Raw genomic sequence first — 19,335 nt, 5'->3', positions numbered from 1 at the left:
TAAAAGAAAGGAAGAATTGTCACCCTGCATTCCGCTGCGAGGTTTACAGAAGTTTCATTGGGAATTTTTATTACATTCTAGGGAATCTAGACTGTCGTTCCACGCCTTATACGAATGACGTTTGATGACGATGAACGACCGAAATTTTTTATCGCGAGTTGTGCCAGTGGCCATTTTGTCTAACACAATTTTGGAAGTTTAGCTGTGTTTCTAAGCCTTGGCAGATAACTGGTAAAAATGTCTGGTGAAGTGTGTGTGTGTGTGTCTAAATATTTTTCGCATATACCTAATTTTATCACTCCCAGAAATGCCTTCGGCTTATCCAGCACAAAATTTATCCTTCTCGTTATTTAAATTAATTTTAACATTAATAGCACTACGATTAGCGACTAGGAGATATCACAGACAATATGGCCGCCCGACGTTTTTTAAAACCGTTCCGATCCGAGATGGCGGTTTGGTCTTTACGCGGGAAATTCGAAATTGGGACTAAGCCCCGCCTCGTGAATACACACTATAAGGTTTTCTGTACGTGCGCCGGTGGCACACGACGTTAAGGAAAACACAGAGTTTACGTAGAATGGCGCTATTAGAAGGACATTAGTTGGGTTCAAAGTTAGGGCCCCGGAAGGAAGATAAAAAGACTACTGTGGGACGGGGAGGGGAGGGCCAGGGTCCGAGGGGCCATTCCTAAAGCTCAGCTTAGGAGCCTGGCTGGTAGTTAAACCTCCACTTTGTACCATCGTATGTCGAAAGAGTGTGAGTAAACCCATCGGTTTAATTCAACCAATGCAGGAATACATCATTGGTTCTAACTTCGGTCCGAGGGGGGAGGGCAGCGATGCCATTGAAAAAAAGTTAAAAAATTAAAAGATTTGTACGTACGACCATACGTTTCAGGGGGGCGTGCCTCCTGTGCCCCTCTGGCTACACCACTGATTCCGACCCTAGTAAGCTATAATTTAGAAAAAGTAGCTGAAAGAAAATTAATAAATAAAAACCCCCAAAAATTAACTTCATTTTATTACGTATAAATTTCTTAGTATTTTACACATAATTCAATGTTTATCAAATAAATATACAATAATTGATTTTTTAAATGCACAATTTTCAAAGTCAATATATTTTTTATCCCTCAAAAGCGTGTAGCTATTTAATAACGAGACTAGATAATATATTTGTATAAAGTTACCGTAAGAACGCTAATAACGATTCGATAATTATCCGCAATATCTCGCACGTCGAAACTCTAATTTTGGCTGCTGTCCATTGTCTTCGATAGTTCCGAAGAAAGATGAAAAATAGAACAATAGGCTGTCCCCTAAAGATATGAACAGTCAAATACAATTCACATCTATATAAGAGAGTCCTATTGCGAAGATAATTGTCATTATCTTATCCGAGGAAAATGAAAATTAACTACTTTGGCACGTGATGTCAAAGTGTCCATGAAGCAACGAACGGCGAATTATAGATTAGAGTCGACACTCAGTCTTCGCGGAATTACGAAACATATATAAACAAATAAACCCGGACACCTGTAGCCAACAACTTAGCCGTTGAGTGTTGCCAACGGTATAGCGTAAATAATTATAAAATTATAATTCTTGGGTTATAAAAATTTGGTTTTATCACCTTTATCCGAGTAATTTTACGAATATATTTAAGAAAATACACTTGGGGCTAGGTCTTAAGAATTACAATTTACATTCTGTAGACATTTGTATTTAGGATAACAAATTGAAAACAGAGCAAAACTACATATTTCATTGAATCGTATAACCCTAGAAATGGAATGAATATGAAAAGTCTGATAATTGAATTAAAGCGATATATCGTAGCCATTCCTATTAAAAAATTAATCTGTAATAAAAGTTGAACGTTATAATTGTAACTATTATATAGCGTAACGTTGAGTTAATTGGCAGTGGCTCCCCCCATCATATGGGGATGGTGCCTTTTCTTGTGGGTCCTGATGGCCCCGCTTTGAGCGAAACGCTTGTGGCAAATGTCGCATTGAAACGGCTTTTCGCCACTGTGAATGCGAAAGTGTATTTTCAGGTCGTGTTGCCACGTGTACACCTTTCCGCAAATTCTGCAAGGAAAGATGCGCCACTTGCGATTAACGCCGGCGCTCGACGAATTACTCTCATCCTCCGAGTTGGAGCCGGAGCCGGTGAAGTAGTCGCTGGTTTTCGAGTGGCCGGCGTCGCTGATGTCGGTGTCGCAAGAGGAAGACTCCGAGGTTCTAAAACCGGAACGGGAACTCGACTCTGGAGAAGACATCGGATAGTTTGGGCTATTTGGCCATGGAGTTATCATGCAGCAATCCACTTGGCTGTCGCTGTTATCTGCTCGGTGAAAATGAAAATTTTAATTTAAAATAACCGTTGAAAATGCTGGGGATGCTTTTACCTGTAACCTCGGACGACACGCAAACGTGTTGCACCAACTCCGTGGAAGTGGCGAAGCTGCGATTGCAAGCGCCACAGAGAAAGTCTTGCATAGACGCGTGTTTGGCCATGTGTCTCTTCAGATTGCCGATCTGCGAGAAAGCCCGGCTGCAGAAAGAACACTTGTACGGTTGTTCCCCGGTGTGAGTGCGGAAATGATTCCTAAGAGTGGACTCGTGGGCGAATCCTTGGCCGCATTCCGGACATCTAAAGGGCCGATCCAGAGTGTCGTTGCTGATATGCTTGGCCATGTGCCGCTTCAAGTTGCCCACTTGCGAGAAACCCCTGCCGCAGATATCGCAGACGTATGGAAGCTCCCCGGTGTGAATGCGCGAGTGGTTTCTAAGCGTGGCTGGGTCCGTGAACTTGCAACCGCAATCCTGGCAGCGGTGGGGCCGCTCGCCACGATGCGTGTTGACGTGGCGTTGAAGGTTCCCCATTTGGTTGAACGATCGGCCGCATTCCTTGCAGGTGAAGGGCATCTCTCCCGTGTGCAGCCTCATGTGGTTGACAATGGCTTCCTGGTGAGTGAATCGGCGACTGCAGATGTAGCAATGGTAGGGCTGATGCTCGACTCGGTCGTGATACGTTTCCACGTGCTCCTTCAGCTCGGTCGCGCTCAAGAAATGCGTCTTGCAATTGGTGCATTGAAACTGGGCAATGTGGTTGCGATAATGCACTAGCAGGGTCGTCTTGTTGTTGAATGGCTTCGAACAATAGGCGCATTTGATGTCATTGTCAATTTCCGGTTTTTCGTTAACTCTATCGGCGCCATTGACGTGACTAATGACGTGATCTCCGTACAGATTTTGGGCGACTTGGACTCCACAGACGATACACGGACTAGTCGGGGTGAAAAAGCACTTGTGGTTTTTCAGGCTGGAGCCTTCGGAAAAGGCGTATCCGCAACGACTGCAGAAGTGTACGCTGCGCGAGGGTTCTTCTATCTTGTTGGTGTGATTAGCCGTTATTTTGGTTGCCGCGTTCTCTTCGAAGGCGTTTTTTCGCTTCAAAGATGGGCCTCCGTTATTGAAATCGCAACAATCGTTCGTTTCGGAAGACGATTCGCAGCTTTCGTTGCTGCATTTGGGGGCGAATTTAATAACGGAGCTCTTAAATGGGACCATTAAATTTCCCGAATAATCGCCGAGGTCCTTGGCGGCGACCAGCGTGCCCATCGCTTTCGGCTCGAAGCTCATTTCGCGCGGGCAGCCCCTGACAAGCGCTCGTAGATGTCTTTCCAGGAAATGATGGGGTTGGTGGGCTCGATTCTGTTGATGTTGATCTGAGTCAGCCGTAGTTGCAGGATGAATGCCGTCAGTCGGTCGTCGATCAAACAACCATGAAGACTCAACAACCGAATACGCCTCCTCTTCTCTGACGCTCTCTGCTTTCGCCAATTTTTACTGGAAAATGGACGTTTTGCGGTACACATGGGCACCAACTTAGCGTTCGAAAAACAAAAGTTTTTTCCGATTTAAAACTCTCTATACACCGGTTTGATCACTTCATCCAGGCACACCTGCGAAATATGAGAAAACATTCGTTAATAAACGCCGTAAAAGAATGTTGTAGCCACAACGTTAAAAGTGATTCGGCACAGCGAGTGCTTACAAATACTCTTTCCGTTTCGCAGTGCCAACCGGGCTCGGAAAATGTACGTGTAATTTTTACACGCAATCCCTAAAGGATTTGTGTGTACTAAGATACCGCATAGCCGCCGCCGAATCTTACATAACTCTTCAACAATTAAGTCAATCGACAGAAAATATCAGATCATCAATAGCCCAATATTCATTTTGGCGCTAGGGGGCCCACAAGTTGCTCATTTGCCCATGTTAGTTACGTTTGGTGATTTTAGACTTTAAATCTACATACTTTTTAAATTTAGACCGACTTGGTTGTAAATTATATTTTTAGTTAGTGCTGATCATTTCCGAACTATGTTTTCGGTTGCATGAAGACATATTAATTTTAAATGAGATTTCTGGCCAATTCGCGGGACCCCACAACCCGTGTACGTACTATTTCGTACCAATTGATACAGGCGCCATCTAACTTCAAAACAAATTCAACGGGTTCCCTACCTTATTTCCAAAACGAGGTAGCTCGAAAAATTTGGTTTGTCTAAGGGAGCGTCCATAAATTACGTGAGGCGTTTAGGGGAGGGAGGAGGTCGAGCTGAATCTTACCCAATCTCACGTGGAGGAGAGGGGGGTTTTCGGAAAATATCACGTAAATTTGTTTCCGCAAGAAACTGTGTAAAACTGTGATAAAACTGGGTTACATTTTAGTAGTTCCTTAAAGGGAATATAACCTCTGGTATTTCTGTCGCCCTCCGAGGGTTCCAATATTTTCCGCTGCCTCCCATGGCTTTTCACACTTGCGGCGCTGATAATCGTTGATTGTGAAGGGAATAAAGGAAATTGATGGGGTCTTCCATAAAGAACGCGTTGGAGGTTCTATTCCCTTTAATACTTAAAATTTTATTGTTCGATTTTCTCACTGTGATTCTAGACTACGTTCTGTCTAAAATACTAGTCTTAAATAAAAATAACTAAGGAAATTATGTTTTTTTTTAAAATAAATCCAACGCAATCAAACACAGATTAACGTATTTACAATGAAAATACGCATTTTGAAAAATCTCACGTGATATTAGGGGGGAGGGGTCGAGCCAAATCTCACGACATCTCACCAAAGGGGGAGGGGGGTCGAAAAATTGCCAAAATCGCCTCACGTAATTAATGGACGCTCCCTAAAAATTAATTTCAATTAACGTGTTCACGTTTCGCAACCTTATTGCCAAAACCAGGTAACTTGAAAAATTCGGTTTGTCTAAAAATTAATTTAAATTAACGTGTTCGCGTTTTGCTACCTTATTTCCAAAACCAGGTAACTCGAAAAATTCATTTTCGGTAAAATTCCTCTTGGTACAAGATGATTGAAAATTTGTTCAAATTAAAATTTTATATTTAAAATATATTTAATACATCGGGGGATTGTGTGTACTTAAATGTCCGTGACATTTTGTTTATTTAAAAAAGAAAGTAACAGCTAGTTTTACTACTCTGTACGCGCCTTCCTTGTCGTCGCGCTAAGTTTTGTTTCTTTATCGAAAAAAAACTCTGCCTGTAATCGGGCGAAAATAATCATTTCATCTATTGCGAAATGACACTACGCGTATAAAACAATTTTGTTTCATTTTATCGAAAGACACATTGTTAAATTGAATCTTCTGATAGTACACTAGGAAGCTATCCAGTGGCGTAGATTCTAGTTTGGTTCGCTACGCGATTGACCAAAACAATTGTTCACGCAACCATACATTTATCGGGGGGAGGCTTGCCTCGGTTTTCTGTCGTGCTACGCCACTGCAACAGCCGTTGCGTTTTGGTCGGAGACGAGCTAAATATTTATCTGTAGTATTTCTATATCTAACAAAGTAGTCAAAAAGTATTTTCCAAGACAATGATAACCCCACCGGTTATGAACTTTTGAATTATTATTTCTAGAGAAGCAGACATAAGAGTCAGCAACAGACAATGAAGTTGAAGCTTATCAACGAATGTCATTTGTCACAAATACGAAAGGCGCGACACCTGGTTTCGAAAGAAACACCGTAAAAGTTTTCGTTTTCCCAACGTAGGTCTATCTCACAATCACTATCGATTTGATATTTATCCCCTTTGGAACCACTTGATTTCTCTAGGTACACGACAAATATTGTCATCGTTCAAGCCGAAACCTAAAGTTTTCACTTATTCACCGCTTGCTCCCCCCCCCCCCTTATACGTCCTATCAGAAGTATATATATATGTATATATATATGTATATATATATGTATATATATATATATGTATATATATATATATATCTCTCTCTTTCAAGAGAGAAGGATCCTTAGCCGGTTCGACGCAGTTCTCAATGGGAACAATTTTACACAGCATCAGGACTCAAAATTTACAGACTAACGATGTCAAATGTACAAATAATACCGTGTACTTATTTGTAAGTCATATTTTCCAGTTGAAATAGTTTCGGAAAATGAGCATAGCAACGACTTTCTCACGCAAAATATTCAATTCCGAAATTTTGTGAGAGCCTGCGAAGCAGTATCCGGATATTTATCTCAAAGAAATATATGATATACTTCTATTCTTAATAGTTTCGTTTATCTAAATAGAATTGCAATGATAAGTCAATGTGTATTTCTGTAGTTCGTTATTTATACCCGTTTGCATAAATTGTACAGTACGAAGGTCCGGGCGTTCGTGGTTCTATGCCTTGGCATATTTATGGATCTCGAGCAGACATTTGACGGAGACATGACGCCCAAGGATTTTTTGCTATTTTAATTGTGGAATATCCTTGGAACGAGAGATTATCTATGTGCCATAAATGCATTTTTTTCCACTTGATACAGATTGCGTAATTTATTATACAAAAACCTCTAACTCACCAGAAGAGAAAGGGTATTTGAAATAATAATTACAACCAGAAGTTAGACGAGAGAAGTACCCTTAGGGCCTTATAGGCTGTAGAAATTAAACAAACAACGATGGGCTGACCACTATCCGTAATCGGTGTACTGTACTAAAGTGATTACGTAATCGATTACAGATTTAGCACTACCAAAGGCTGAACTCGCTGTAATCGGTGTACAGAATTTCAGGAAGTGGTTAGCCCCTCGACAAGCCCCTTCGCCAGTAGGTTGCAATGGGCTCTACTTTCTGTTGAACCAAACATAGCATCACGAATTAATATTTATTTATAGCCTACAAATGTTATTTTTAAACTGTACCTTCACTATGTAATAGTTTTAAAAAGTCATCCCGTACTATTTTTTCTCTCAAAGCGTATTTTGAAAAAAAAAAACCCGTGAGTCTGCGAAAGTGGATGCTTCTAGAAAATGGAATAATTAGCTCTCTCAAAACTATAGCGCTGTCTGGCCCTTTAATTTTTTTTATAATTGAATTGAAAAGTATTCAATAAATACCCGGCCACACGATATTATTAGCCCAGGGGCGCCTGAAAGCTATTTTGGAGAAAACGATGGGCGAGGCAATAGAAGATTTCGAATAAGCAAAAGCCATCTATTGATCGTTTTTCAAACACAAAAAGATACCACCAGCTCTAGGGTCTCGCACATTCTCCTGTTGGTGGAAATTCCGCCATCTTTGAAAATGGCGGCCGAAATAACTAAACAGGAATCTAACTCGAGTTCAGCCTTACCGATTGCTTTGATGTAGAGCTAATAATGTAGAGTAAAACAAAATGTATAATTATTCTTATAATTATAATAATATAAATCTGTTAAGCCAGAACAAAATTAACTGGAATTTTAATGATTGTAACCGCCATTTTTCAAGATGGCGGACGTTACTTAAAGTGTTGATGTATAAATGGTAATTTTTACTTATTACGCTTTATTACCTTGTACAGGGTAGACGAAACGAGTTAATAAGCCGTTTCTAGCTTTATTTCAAACATTTTAATTTTCAACCGAGCATAAAGGGGGTGGGGGGGGGGCATACATTTTAGGTTCTACGTGCAAGCAATTGGGTAGGTATTAATTTTAATATAAATTTTCGGACAAAAAAATAACATTAAATAAAGATATTTTATACTGTATTTTAAATTTTTTTACAATTTAAAAATTAATTTTGGAGTACCGTTTTGGTCTCCAGTTAAAAATTCGTGTCCGCTTTTGGAATTTCAGGCTACTACAGCGCCGCTACCGTATCGAAGCAGCTTCTAATATGGAAATACGTTTTCGGAAATTCCGTAAACCTGTTTAATACGACAGATAACAACCACCGCTGCACTTTTAGAACTCAGTAAATGAGCACTATCATTCCTAAGTAATAAATTGACTGCGATATTATTGACGAGAAAGGTGGAGTGCGAGGGTTAACTATACAGTGTGGGGAAACTGAAGTTCCGAATATTTTTAAAGCCTGCATTCTTAATTTATTTTAAATAGCTTTAAGTGAATTTAGTCGCGCGATAAAAATACGGTAGCTGATTCGTGGCACCCACGAAGTTCGCGAAAAGTTTTCTAGAATGTGGTTGAGGGGACATATTGAAATAAGTTCGAAAACAACGCGTCACTATGAAAGTGTTAGTTACGCAATGAGACTGCTAAACGTTTATTCCGAGAAGTCAGGCGTACTTCCGGATACGCGATGAAATCCACACAAAAGCGGCTATCGATGAACCTTCTCATAATGGGTCTCTCGAATAGAAAGTAATCGCCTCTAAAGGCACGATCATAAGTATATGAAAACCTTGGCGAATTCGATCGCTAAGCGCTGTAAGGTCAGATTCGCGATATACTTATGAGACGCGGAGTTCGTCGTTAGCTGGTGAATTGAAAGACGGAAATATACTCACGAAGAGACATTGTAATTCCCATAATGGTGGGCGAGGACAAAAACGCGCACACAGCGAAGTAAGCTTAGCTCATCCGGAAAGAATGGAACGAGTGTACGCTTTACACCTAGTGATGAAATGATGAGCCCGCTTATCAGGTTAAGGACTTTGATGCCAATACGCGGTAAGTGTAAGCAGAGCCCTCCCCCGCACTGTCTCCCCCCGCGCCTCAGTGGCACTGTATCTATATCGGTGCATCGCGGCAAAACCGAGCAGAAGGAGGAGACAGAAACGTATCTAAATCCGCGGCCATACGTAAATTCCGTTTAATGGCTGTCGAGCCGAGGTCCGACTAGCGCGTGATAGCGAAAGATAGTCCGATACCCGATTCGGTTTCAGTAGGTTTGAGAAACCCCTTCTGGTCGAGGCGGCGGATAAGGAACCGGTCCCGACCGGATCGGGCTGCAGCCTCGAGTCGCGCTGCGGTTTCGATAATCGCGGATCAAAAGCCTAAATATAACACCCCCGATCACGTGCTGACTTTTGAAAAGCTATTAAAATTTCAGACTTTGAATCCGCTACACAATTTTTTGCCAAAAACAACCCTGATAAACGCGCTCCTTATCCGCCCCCCCCCCCCTTGATAAATAAAGATGAAGTCTGCCTGTCTAGATAACTTTAAAATCTTAAATAGGGAAGCTAAAACAAATGGATATTGCGTTTATTAGTTTCATTTTTGTATTCCTAATTTCCTAGAATTTTGTAAAACAAATCTGTAAATCGGACCTAAATCGTTATTGAAATTAATTGTGTAGGTTAACTTAATGGAACTGCAAAATCGGTAATTAGATTTAGGCTCGTGATAAATGACGCAAAAATATACGAAAATTGTACCTAAGCGTATTATCACAAATTACGTAACCCAAAGAATACAGCTTTTTCGACTCCCCCTCTCCCCTAGTAACAAATGGAAAGACCCCAAACGCTAAATTAGTGACTAATACACTGACCAGAAATCCCTCAAGGGGTTCCATCTATGTAAAATACCCGAGAGGGGCCGAGAAGCTACACCGAACGGGGGGGGGGTTTGTACATGGAAACCCTCCCCTTGTCTACGCAACTGACACTGACCCCCTCAATTATAAACCGTAAAATTATTAAATTACATTAAAAAAAATTATTATTATTTTACATCAAGAAAACCAATCATATCAATTATAATTGAAAAAAAAAACACACAATATTAAATTGCTAATTTATAATTTAGGTTCGGGAATAGAATTATGTGACGTAAGCAGTGGTGGATACAGAAAAAAACTCAAGGGGGGGCGCTAAAAGATATCTGGAGTTATGAGTGTAATAACAAATCATCAAGTGACGGCGGTGGGGGCGCGCCCTCCCCTTGCCGCGAACCGCGCTTGGTGCTGGACCGCCCCTGTCAAGGTAGGGGGCACCACCCTATGTATCCGCCACTGAATTACTAGGATTAACTAGGATTCTCCCTCACTTTGCAAAAAAGTACATCTACCAATACGTAAAATATAAAGTGATAGTTAGAAACTTTCGCGGCAAATATTTTAAATTTGTGCACTAATATTTCCACCTTCCACTTTTCGGAATCGACTATAGATGGCAATCAAAGCTCGGAAATAAGCAGCAAATAATTTTTGTTAGCTTAAATAACATACATAAATATTTTAAAAAAAATCATATTTCTAGGTATATTATAATATTTAAAAAATTAAGAATTAATTTAACAAATATTAAATTTTCAAAAGTTTAAATTACGCCACAATATTTTTTGATAATTTCCACCCAGTTTATGGGCAGTATACTAACTTCAACTTTATACTATCATATGTAACATAATGACTCATAACAATAGCTCTGTATAACATTTCAATAGAAAAAAATATTGACCTTTTTCACACGGAATGTACCAAACAGTACCATTAATGGATTTTAAATGTAAAATACTTATATTTCTTGTGAAAAGTTTCCATTACTTCAACAAGCCCTATATAAACAGTAACTTGCGGGTTCTTGCTCTCGAAAATATATTTTTTGGCGTTTTTATAAAGTTGGATTTTATTAGTTATAGATTTATATGAACTCTTTCCTATGTTGGGAGTGTGGCGCCACCTAACGAAATAAACGTCGGATTTGGCTCTATATTTTTAAAAAAAAACACACTATGTTAAAAGGGAACCGATTTAGCGAGGCTGCCTCGTCGTAAGCGTAAATGTCAATAATTTCCATGGTGTTATATCTAGTACGCATTACGAGTATGATAATGTACGATACCTTTTTTGATTTGTCTGAAATCGTCGCCGATGATCAAGGAAATTTGTGCATCGAAAATTCAAAAAACGTCTAAGGGGTGATTTTAAAGCGAAACTATAAAAAATTCACCAGATCTGACAAAATCGAATTTGGTTGAGTTGGCACCTCTGCATTTTATTTTCGCGCTTTATAGCCAACTTCGACTTCGCACTGCCACGCTATAGCGATCGTCACAAACTCGCAATAATTTCAAATCCCATGTAAATAAGCGAAAGTAATTAGTCTCATTAGGGACGCCATGTATCCTCACAAATATGTCAACTTTAAAGGGGAACGGCAAAGCTTTTCCAAATATGGCCTTATTTCCGTATCAAAAGATTAACAAGACGTTCAATATACTAACACGTACCTTTTTTGTCTTGAAAAAATAGCTTTTGGCCCAAAAAGTTCAAACGAAAAATAACGCCAGGTGTTTGGGTTTGAATTTTCGCCACCATCTTAGGGGCTGCCGCCAGCGCCCCTAACCCCGTATGAGCGATTTGCGAACTATCCTAACTTTTAAAATCGCGCAATTTAGGCTTAGGTCTCTTATAACTGGAACGCGCCGCGCGTGCAAAACAAATTTTTCGCGTCTTAAGCAGCGCGGCCTTTTACGTTGTTTTTCTGTCTCACCCACTTCTCACCAGGTGTCGCGGCGAACGCGCGCTTTTCGATTTCCCGAAATTTCGTTATTTTATTAAAAATTAACCACTCAATATTTTTTGATACGGTTTTCGCCATAAATTTTAGTTTTTAATGGGCTATAGGGCTATCTAACTGGTTAAAGCTTGACCGTTCTCCTTTAATACAGGGCAAAGCGGAATTTGAATGAATGTACCAAGTAATTTGCCTGAGTATCCTAGCTATATGCATCCAAAAATTTAGTACGAGAACCTACAAGTGGACTTACATGATTGTGTCTCTTGTCATGTGATTCTACTGAACATGTTGAAAGTGCTACTGCAAGTTCTTCTAAAAATATTCCTTAGTTGGCTGAAGATGAAATTTAAAAATAAATTCTTGAAATTAAGTAACTCAAAGTCACCATCAATAACCTCCAATTAAAAATTTGGTGTCATAACAAACAAGTTGGAAAGCCAAAATATACCTCTCCTCGGAAGATTTTTTAATTTTCAGTGAAGCGTAACTGTATCCGTGGTTCTGCGGTAGAACGCTCACCTGTCGTGCAAAAGGGCTCGGGTTCGAATCCCGGCCGATTAAAAAATTATACTACACCCAATGACAAAAACCTTTTCCCTGATTCTAAGAAACTGGGTACGCAGTGATTACCCTTTGCCCCGAAAATGCGAACGCGTTCGCAAGCCTGACAGACAGACCCACAGACAGACAGACACGGTGGTTGTATAACCCCTCCTAGGGTACAAAGTCCCCTCGGAGAGGTAAAAATGACAGCAGCAACAACAAGAAGTGGACTCAATAAGAGAGTCCTCATTGGAATTTCAACAAAAGCTTTACCTAAAGTTAAGACAAATAATTGGAGATGCCGCTGAGTCAGAAAACCAAGAAGCCTTATTCTTGTTAGATTTAGTTAAGAATTATAAAAGTAAACATCATCAAACGCTGTACGGCTGTGTGCTATCTGAAACAAAACATGAGTGTGAAGTGAAAACCGTCATATATAAATTTTCTATTACTATTTCATCGGGAAAATAAGGTTTATCGCTCGGGTTTATCAATAGTTAAATATCACTTCGCTGTGTAATTTTTACATTTTACATATTTAAGCGACATAATACACTGATTTCAATATTTAAAATTAAATTAATAATATTAATAACAATAACAATTAAATGTATTTTGTTTAATGATAGGAGCGCATCCTTGTTTATGGAAAAAGTCCGAAAAGACTTTCGCGGCCAACATTTCAAATTTCAGCGCGAATATTTCCACCCTTTACCTTTCAGAATCGACTATAGATGGCAATCAAAGCTCGGAAACATCTCACCGAATAATTTTTATTCATTTAAATATTAAATACATTTTGGTATTTCTAACTTCTAAGTATATTATAATATTTAAAAATTTCATAATTAAATTTCACAAATATTAAATTTCAAATAAATGACGCCTCAGAAGTATGCATTAATGTTAGTCGAGCAGCGTTGCCAGATGTCGATAATTTCGAGCGAATTTTTGAGCAGTAATTAATTTTAACTTCCTATTATTATGACTCATAAGTATGCCTCTGTATAACATTTCATAGAAAATTTGTAAGTCGACCTTGTTAGTGGACTATATAGTACTCTTTTTTTTGATAATTCGATCGGTGCGATCAACAATGTTCGATAATTGTACGTTTTATTTTTTGGTATTTGTTTGTGTTTTAAACAATTATTTTAAGAGGCGCAACGTCATTTAAGTGTTTTATTTCCCCGATTTCTCACAAATATAACTTCAACCAAGTTTAACCTTAATAATTCAAACAAATTCTAACGCGTGACTTTTTTTCAAAATCGATAATTTTCCAGCTTTTAATTTTATTTTAATGAACTGGCAGCCCCACGGGGAAGGGGATCGAGATTATCGCCGTTTAAGTTCTTATTTGATAAGACAAACCCCAGGTTATCCTACTCAATCCAAGATATCCGATTTATATTTAGATTCTTAATGCCTCTTGTGAAAGTTGTGGGGTAATCCAGAATTGCGCAATGGTAACTGATAATTAATTAGTTTACCTCAAAATATATACTTTGCAATGTAAGATCTAAGTAGACTATAATTATGTTTTGAGAATTGTAACATTTAGCGTTTTATTGTTTGAGATGATTTAGAAAAGTATTTTTCTTACATTATAAAACTTATTTCAAAATACTTAATCATTGAGTTGGTAATATAGTACTTCTAGAGTCACAATTTATTCGCGACCGAAAACTATCGCTACTTTCCCTTTGGTTAGCTATTGAAACCTAGATAGGTAGCGGCTAAAGCAGACGCTATTGGTTTTTCCTCGTAAATTTCAATTTATAAATAATAATACCAGCATTTTAATATAATTTTTGCATCGTTTGCTTATATTTTGAGAAGTTTATTTAACAAAAAACGTTCTTATGACTTTGTAATTTATCTATAGCAGACGCTAGATCACAGGCGCTACCTCGGAGAAGCTAGCACCGTTACGCCACCTAGACTCATTTAGGTCCCGAATACCTGCTGTGGGAGGAACACTTATCAGTTATCATTAGTCGGGGGCGTCACCTATCTTTCAAAGAAAATATAATTTTTGAAATGTCGTCTGCTTAAACTCGTTTCACGCTAGTGGTAGATAGCGCCACTGGTTTAAATTATTATCATCGCTAATTTGCGGTAGATGACGCCACCGACTAATGATAACTGTTTTGCTTCGTAAATAAATTCAAGAAAGTGACAAAGCCATCAAATACAAATTTTGGCTCTAGAAGTATTATATTAAAAACTCAAGGATCTGAATAGTGTTTTTTTTTTAATATTTGCATATTAAGTTGTTTTCCTTCCGGGACAGTAAACTCAATCGATGATTTACCGGTTTCTAAAATTTTATCCTTTTATTTATTAACTAACTAGACTTAAATCTAATTTTTAATTGTACGTATAAGAAAGATTCTTTATACATTATTGCATGGAAGAATACTCCATGGTTATTGTAAGTTATAGATTTACGAACTCTTCAGACTCGCCGCGTAGGGACTGTGGCGCCACCTAAGGAATAGTACGTCGGATTTGGGCCTTATATTTCCCCAAACACACTAGCCAATCCCAAGGCCGCAACAGAAGGGGGGGGACGCCATAAAAGAGGGAACCGATTTAACGAGGCTGTCTCGTCGCCGACCGGAGCGGGAGCTACTTTAGTTCGGCCATTTTCCCGCGATGTTTTTGTAGCCTCTCGGCTTTTGTTCACTTTGTTTTCTTCGCTGAAATTCTTCGAAATTTCCAATGATCTTCCACCGAAAGAAAATGGATTAAGTTTAGCCATTGATCACCCGTGATTCGTATATTTTAAGTCGCCGGAATCCCGGCTGAAGCGAAAGATTACTGGTCGGTCGAGGTGTCCAGGCTGAAAAATGAAGCTCCGCGCGTTCGTCTCTTCGTTTTTCTCGGCACTGCTAGGCCTCGTCATCAACATCCACGACGACGGTCAAGTCGCGGGTCAGGTTTTAAACTCTCGGGTGTCGGACCGCGAGTTAATACCTCATCACGGCAGATGCGAACCCATCACCATCCCGCTGTGCAAAGACATTCGATATAACGAAACCATCATGCCCAATTTGCTTAGTCACCAAAAGCAGGAGGACGCCGGCTTGGAAGTGCACCAGTTCTACCCTTTGGTCAAAGTACAGTGCAGTCCCGACTTGCAGTTCTTCCTGTGTTCCATGTACGCCCCGGTGTGCACCATCATCGAGAGGGCCATTCCTCCTTGCCGATCTCTGTGTATGTCGGCGCGATTAGGGTGCGAAAGTTTGATGAACAAGTTTGGCTTCCGCTGGCCGGAGAGTTTGGACTGCGATAAGTTCCCCGAGGCCAACACGGAGGTGCTGTGCGTGGGCGAGAACAATACCGACCGGCCGAATCTGAACGCGCCCAATCTGAACCCCGTCGGTCCTTTCGGAGGGGCCACCAATTTCGTCCCGGGCAACAACTTTAGTCGGGAATTCATCTGTCCCGTCGAATTCAAAGTGCCCCAAGGTTTGGATTACGTCTTTAAGGTCGGCAAAAAGGTGGAGAAAAATTGCGGGGCTCCGTGCGATCTGTTCTTCAAAAAGGAGGAGAGAGATTTCGCCAAAATATGGATCGGCGTCTGGTCCACTCTTTGCTTGCTATCCACACTGTTCACGGTGCTGACCTTTTTAGTGGACATGCACCGATTCCGCTACCCCGAGAGACCCATTATCTTCTTATCGCTGTGCTATTTCGTGGTCGCCTGTACGCACGTGATCGGCATCGTGATGGGAGACAGCGTCGCTTGCAACGAGCCGTTCGCGGCGCCACCCGAGCTGCAAGGCGCCCCGATGGTCAAGACTATCACGCAGGGAAATAAGAAGGAATGGTGCACCATACTTTTCATGATGCTGTATTTTTTCAGCATGGCCAGTTCTATATGGTGGGTGATTCTAACCTTGACCTGGTTTCTGGCCGCCGGCCTCAAATGGGGCCACGAGGCCATCGAGAACAGTTCTCACTACTTCCATCTGGCGGCTTGGACCGTCCCCGCCATCAAAACCATCACCATTTTGGCCATGGGCAAAGCCGAGGGAGACATTTTAAGCGGGGTTTGTAACGTCGGCGTGTGGAACGTCGACTCGCTGCGTGGGTTCATCTTGGCTCCGCTGGCCACGTACCTCTTCATGGGCACGTCGTTCCTCATGGCCGGCTTCATCTCCCTGTGCGAGATCAGAACCGTCATGAAGATGGACGGCACCAAAACGGACAAGCTGGAGAAGCTGATGATCCGCATCGTGGTCTTCTCCGTGCTGTACACGGTGCCGGCGGTCATCGTCTTGGCCTGCTACATTTACGAGCAGATCTACATGGAGACGTGGATGCTGACCTGGCAGAGGGACATGTGCGATCTCAGGAAGTACAGCATCCCTTGTCCCGACAACCCGTCGGCGCCCACCAACAAGTACAACGTCAAACCCGTCTTCGCCGTCTTCATGATCAAGTACTTGATGACCTTGGTCGTCGGCATCACGTCGGGCTTCTGGATTTGGTCGGGCAAAACTTTCAACTCCTGGAAGAATTTCTACAACAGACTGTGCAGGCGAGGTCGAAGCGAGGCCTACGTCTGATCATCCCCCCTCCCATTCACCGAGGTAAACATTTTATTCCAGCCTTGATCGGTCGAACCATCATCGTGTAACCGCGATCTCACGCGGTATTATCTCTCAAAGTCGCCATGTTTACAAAAGACATCAAAAACAACGTCGTGTTTTGAAAGTTGTTACCCGAACTTTTTTTATATATGTGATATAAATATTAGAGAAAAATTACCGTGTACCAAATAATTTTCTGAAGCCAAGATGGCCACGGGTACCTTTTTTTTGCAGTCTTTTTATTGTTTAGTGTATCGCGTACGGTTATAATTGAATGTTGAAAACTCGAAACCCGTAGCTTGGCTGGTACGTAAATAACTGTTCCTAATTTCAGCCGCGTTACTGGTGACGTCATTGTTTTCTCCTTCTCAAAAACGCGAACGTTCTAATATAATACTCACGGCGAGCGAATCCGGCAAAGTGTCGGCTGGATAGGCCAAGTTTTTAATTAGGGGTAATTTATTATCTTCCAATCGAGGTCAAGCGCTACCTAGCGACGAGAGAATGCGGGGCTCTTTTAATGAAACCCGTCAAGATAATATAGCGAGGTTTTTCCCAAAAATGAGGTAATTATAAATCCGACTTATTATAACGGGTAGATTTAGGTCCACCAGAAAAAAGAAATATTATAAAAAAACCGATGGTAATTTTACGTGGGCTTATATATTTGAAAAGATATAATATAATCAGTGCCATTGTTGGTGTATTAGATGAAGAAAGTTCTATTAAATGAAAAAAAATTGTACGAATTCTCGCTTCGATAAAAATTCAAGATGGTTTTATCACGAGTTGAATATTTTACATCTAGAAAAAAAATCGAGCTTCTATAAAAAAAATTAAAATAAAATAATGTTTTTTGTCGCGTGGAGTTATATAGAATATACTTGGAGGGTAATTTGACTCGAGCTCCGTTACGTCACCCAATAAACCAGTGTTGGAATTTGGAATATCCGATTTAAATTTCCCATTGTTTACGGACGACCTTAAACTCATTTCCTGATAGTCTATTGTTTCCGGGCCCTATAAACTGGACAATTTCTTAGCGAGTAATTACCCAAATTTAAAAAAATATATAATTAAGAAATAGGAACACTGGTTAATCATTTTTAGTGCTAACCAAACTAAAAATTAACACATGATTATATAGATATATACTCTCGCGCTAAACGCACAGCGTAGCATTTATGATTTTTGTACCCAAAATTGGCATTTCAGTTTTAACGATTTTAAAAATGTAGAAAACCCTATTAATTAAAGGAAAAAAATCTTTCCCTGAAAATTTCTTTTCTAAAGCCTTAAGAAAAGATAATATCATTGTAAATATAAATAATACGACGACTTTGTAAATAGTTCCGTTTTAATTTATGTTTTTAAATAGACCAGTTTTTGTACATGCCGTTTCTCTGTCATTTACTATTCGTATTTTGTAAATACAAAAGTAATATTTGTAATACAAAAGTCTCATTTTTTTATTCGCAATATTCTAACGCGAATTTCTTTCAGTATTCAACGTTCCATTCATCGATTTTTTTGACTGGCAATAGTTCTTTTATTAACGTTGCTCCCTTTAATATTTCCTTCAAAAAAATTCATTTCTTATCTCCGGAGGTTATAAATTATGTATGGATTCCCCTTCACTCGGTACAAGTAACGACCTTATCAGTTTTAATATTTCAAAGTATTAGAATAAAGAACTTCTATGGTGGGTAAATAAAACATGATTTACAATTTTTATTAAAAAACACTACTTAACCGCTGTCAATTAAAGGGTATATTCTAAGCGAATTTATTCGGTCCCCAAAAAAAATAAACTTCTAAAATATATCGATTGGTAAAAAGTTGGCTTTTTATCAAAAAGGGTTTTTTGTTCCCTTATATCTTTTTGAGGGGGAAATATTTTATCTTTCTCTTTGGAGGAAAGCGAAAAAAGTTGGCTTTTCGCCGAGGTTATGGATAGCAGACCTTATTCGAGAAGACATGGCAGGAGAAAATGGTAAAAGACCTTTTCTCGACGCGGGAAGGAACCCACCCTTAAGCTGGGTTCTCACTGGAACACGCGGTTTTCGTTGAACGCGAAATTTCCGCGCAGCCAAAGCGGAGAGCGGAAAAACATCCCGAAATTTGCGGCTGCCGTTTAAGTCCAGTGTAAACCAGTCTTTGGCGAGTGACTATGAAGGCCCCTTGTAGAGCTCTCTGGGTGAGGCGGTTATAAACGGCCATATGCCGCTGGACGCGGGAGGGCGCCCGATCACCAGGGGTCACTCAAAAATATCACGAACATACCTTACATTCCCTGTTTGTTCCTTCGCGAAATTTATTTGTTGTTGCTAAAAAATGACGTCGGTAAATTTAATAAAAATAATAATAGTTGATTTTAT

The 19,335-nt window shown here is 40.0% G+C and overlaps 2 protein-coding genes across 3 annotated transcripts; one reads left to right on the top strand and one right to left on the bottom strand.

Moving 5' to 3' along the window:
* Positions 1-1,068: 1,068 nt before the first annotated feature.
* Positions 1,069-8,992, bottom strand: LOC149947532 (uncharacterized). Of its 2 annotated transcripts, none has more exons than XM_090172733.1 (3): positions 8,850-8,992; positions 2,416-3,975; positions 1,069-2,351 (listed from the first exon to the last, which is right to left on the bottom strand). In XM_090172733.1, the coding sequence occupies exons 2-3, from the start codon at positions 3,650-3,652 to the stop codon at positions 1,918-1,920; spliced, it is 1,671 nt and encodes a 556-aa protein (XP_090028859.1). In that variant the 5' UTR covers positions 3,653-3,975; positions 8,850-8,992; the 3' UTR covers positions 1,069-1,917. The 2 variants fall into 2 exon arrangements, with proteins under 2 accessions (XP_090028859.1, XP_090028860.1); XM_090172734.1 differs by lacking the exon at positions 8,850-8,992 and adding an exon at positions 8,629-8,651.
* Positions 8,993-14,904: 5,912 nt separating this feature from the next.
* fz (frizzled class receptor) lies at positions 14,905-18,349 on the top strand. Its single transcript, XM_090171564.1, has one exon. The coding sequence runs from the start codon at positions 15,209-15,211 to the stop codon at positions 16,931-16,933; it is 1,725 nt and encodes a 574-aa protein (XP_090027690.1). The 5' UTR covers positions 14,905-15,208; the 3' UTR covers positions 16,934-18,349.
* The last annotated feature ends 986 nt before the right edge of the window (positions 18,350-19,335 follow it).

Source organism: Leiobunum rupestre, chromosome 4 (assembly GCF_980474605.1).
Source record: "Leiobunum rupestre chromosome 4, qqLeiRupe1.1.hap1, whole genome shotgun sequence".
NCBI classification, from domain to species: domain Eukaryota; kingdom Metazoa; phylum Arthropoda; class Arachnida; order Opiliones; family Sclerosomatidae; genus Leiobunum; species Leiobunum rupestre.
This window is presented reverse-complemented; position numbering and strand designations above follow the sequence as displayed.

What these genes read in the sequence shown, in the direction of transcription:
- LOC149947532 (XM_090172733.1), bottom strand. Translation starts at nt 3,652, where the DNA reads ATGAGCTTCGAGCCGAAAGCGATGGGCACGCTGGTCGCCGCCAAGGAC. An exon ending in CGTGTCGTCCGAGGTTACAG is followed by an intron (nt 2,352 to 2,415) that starts GTAAAAGCATCC and finishes TTCACCGAGCAG; the next exon opens with ATAACAGCGACAGCCAAGTG.
- fz (XM_090171564.1), top strand. Translation starts at nt 15,209, where the DNA reads ATGAAGCTCCGCGCGTTCGTCTCTTCGTTTTTCTCGGCACTGCTAGGC.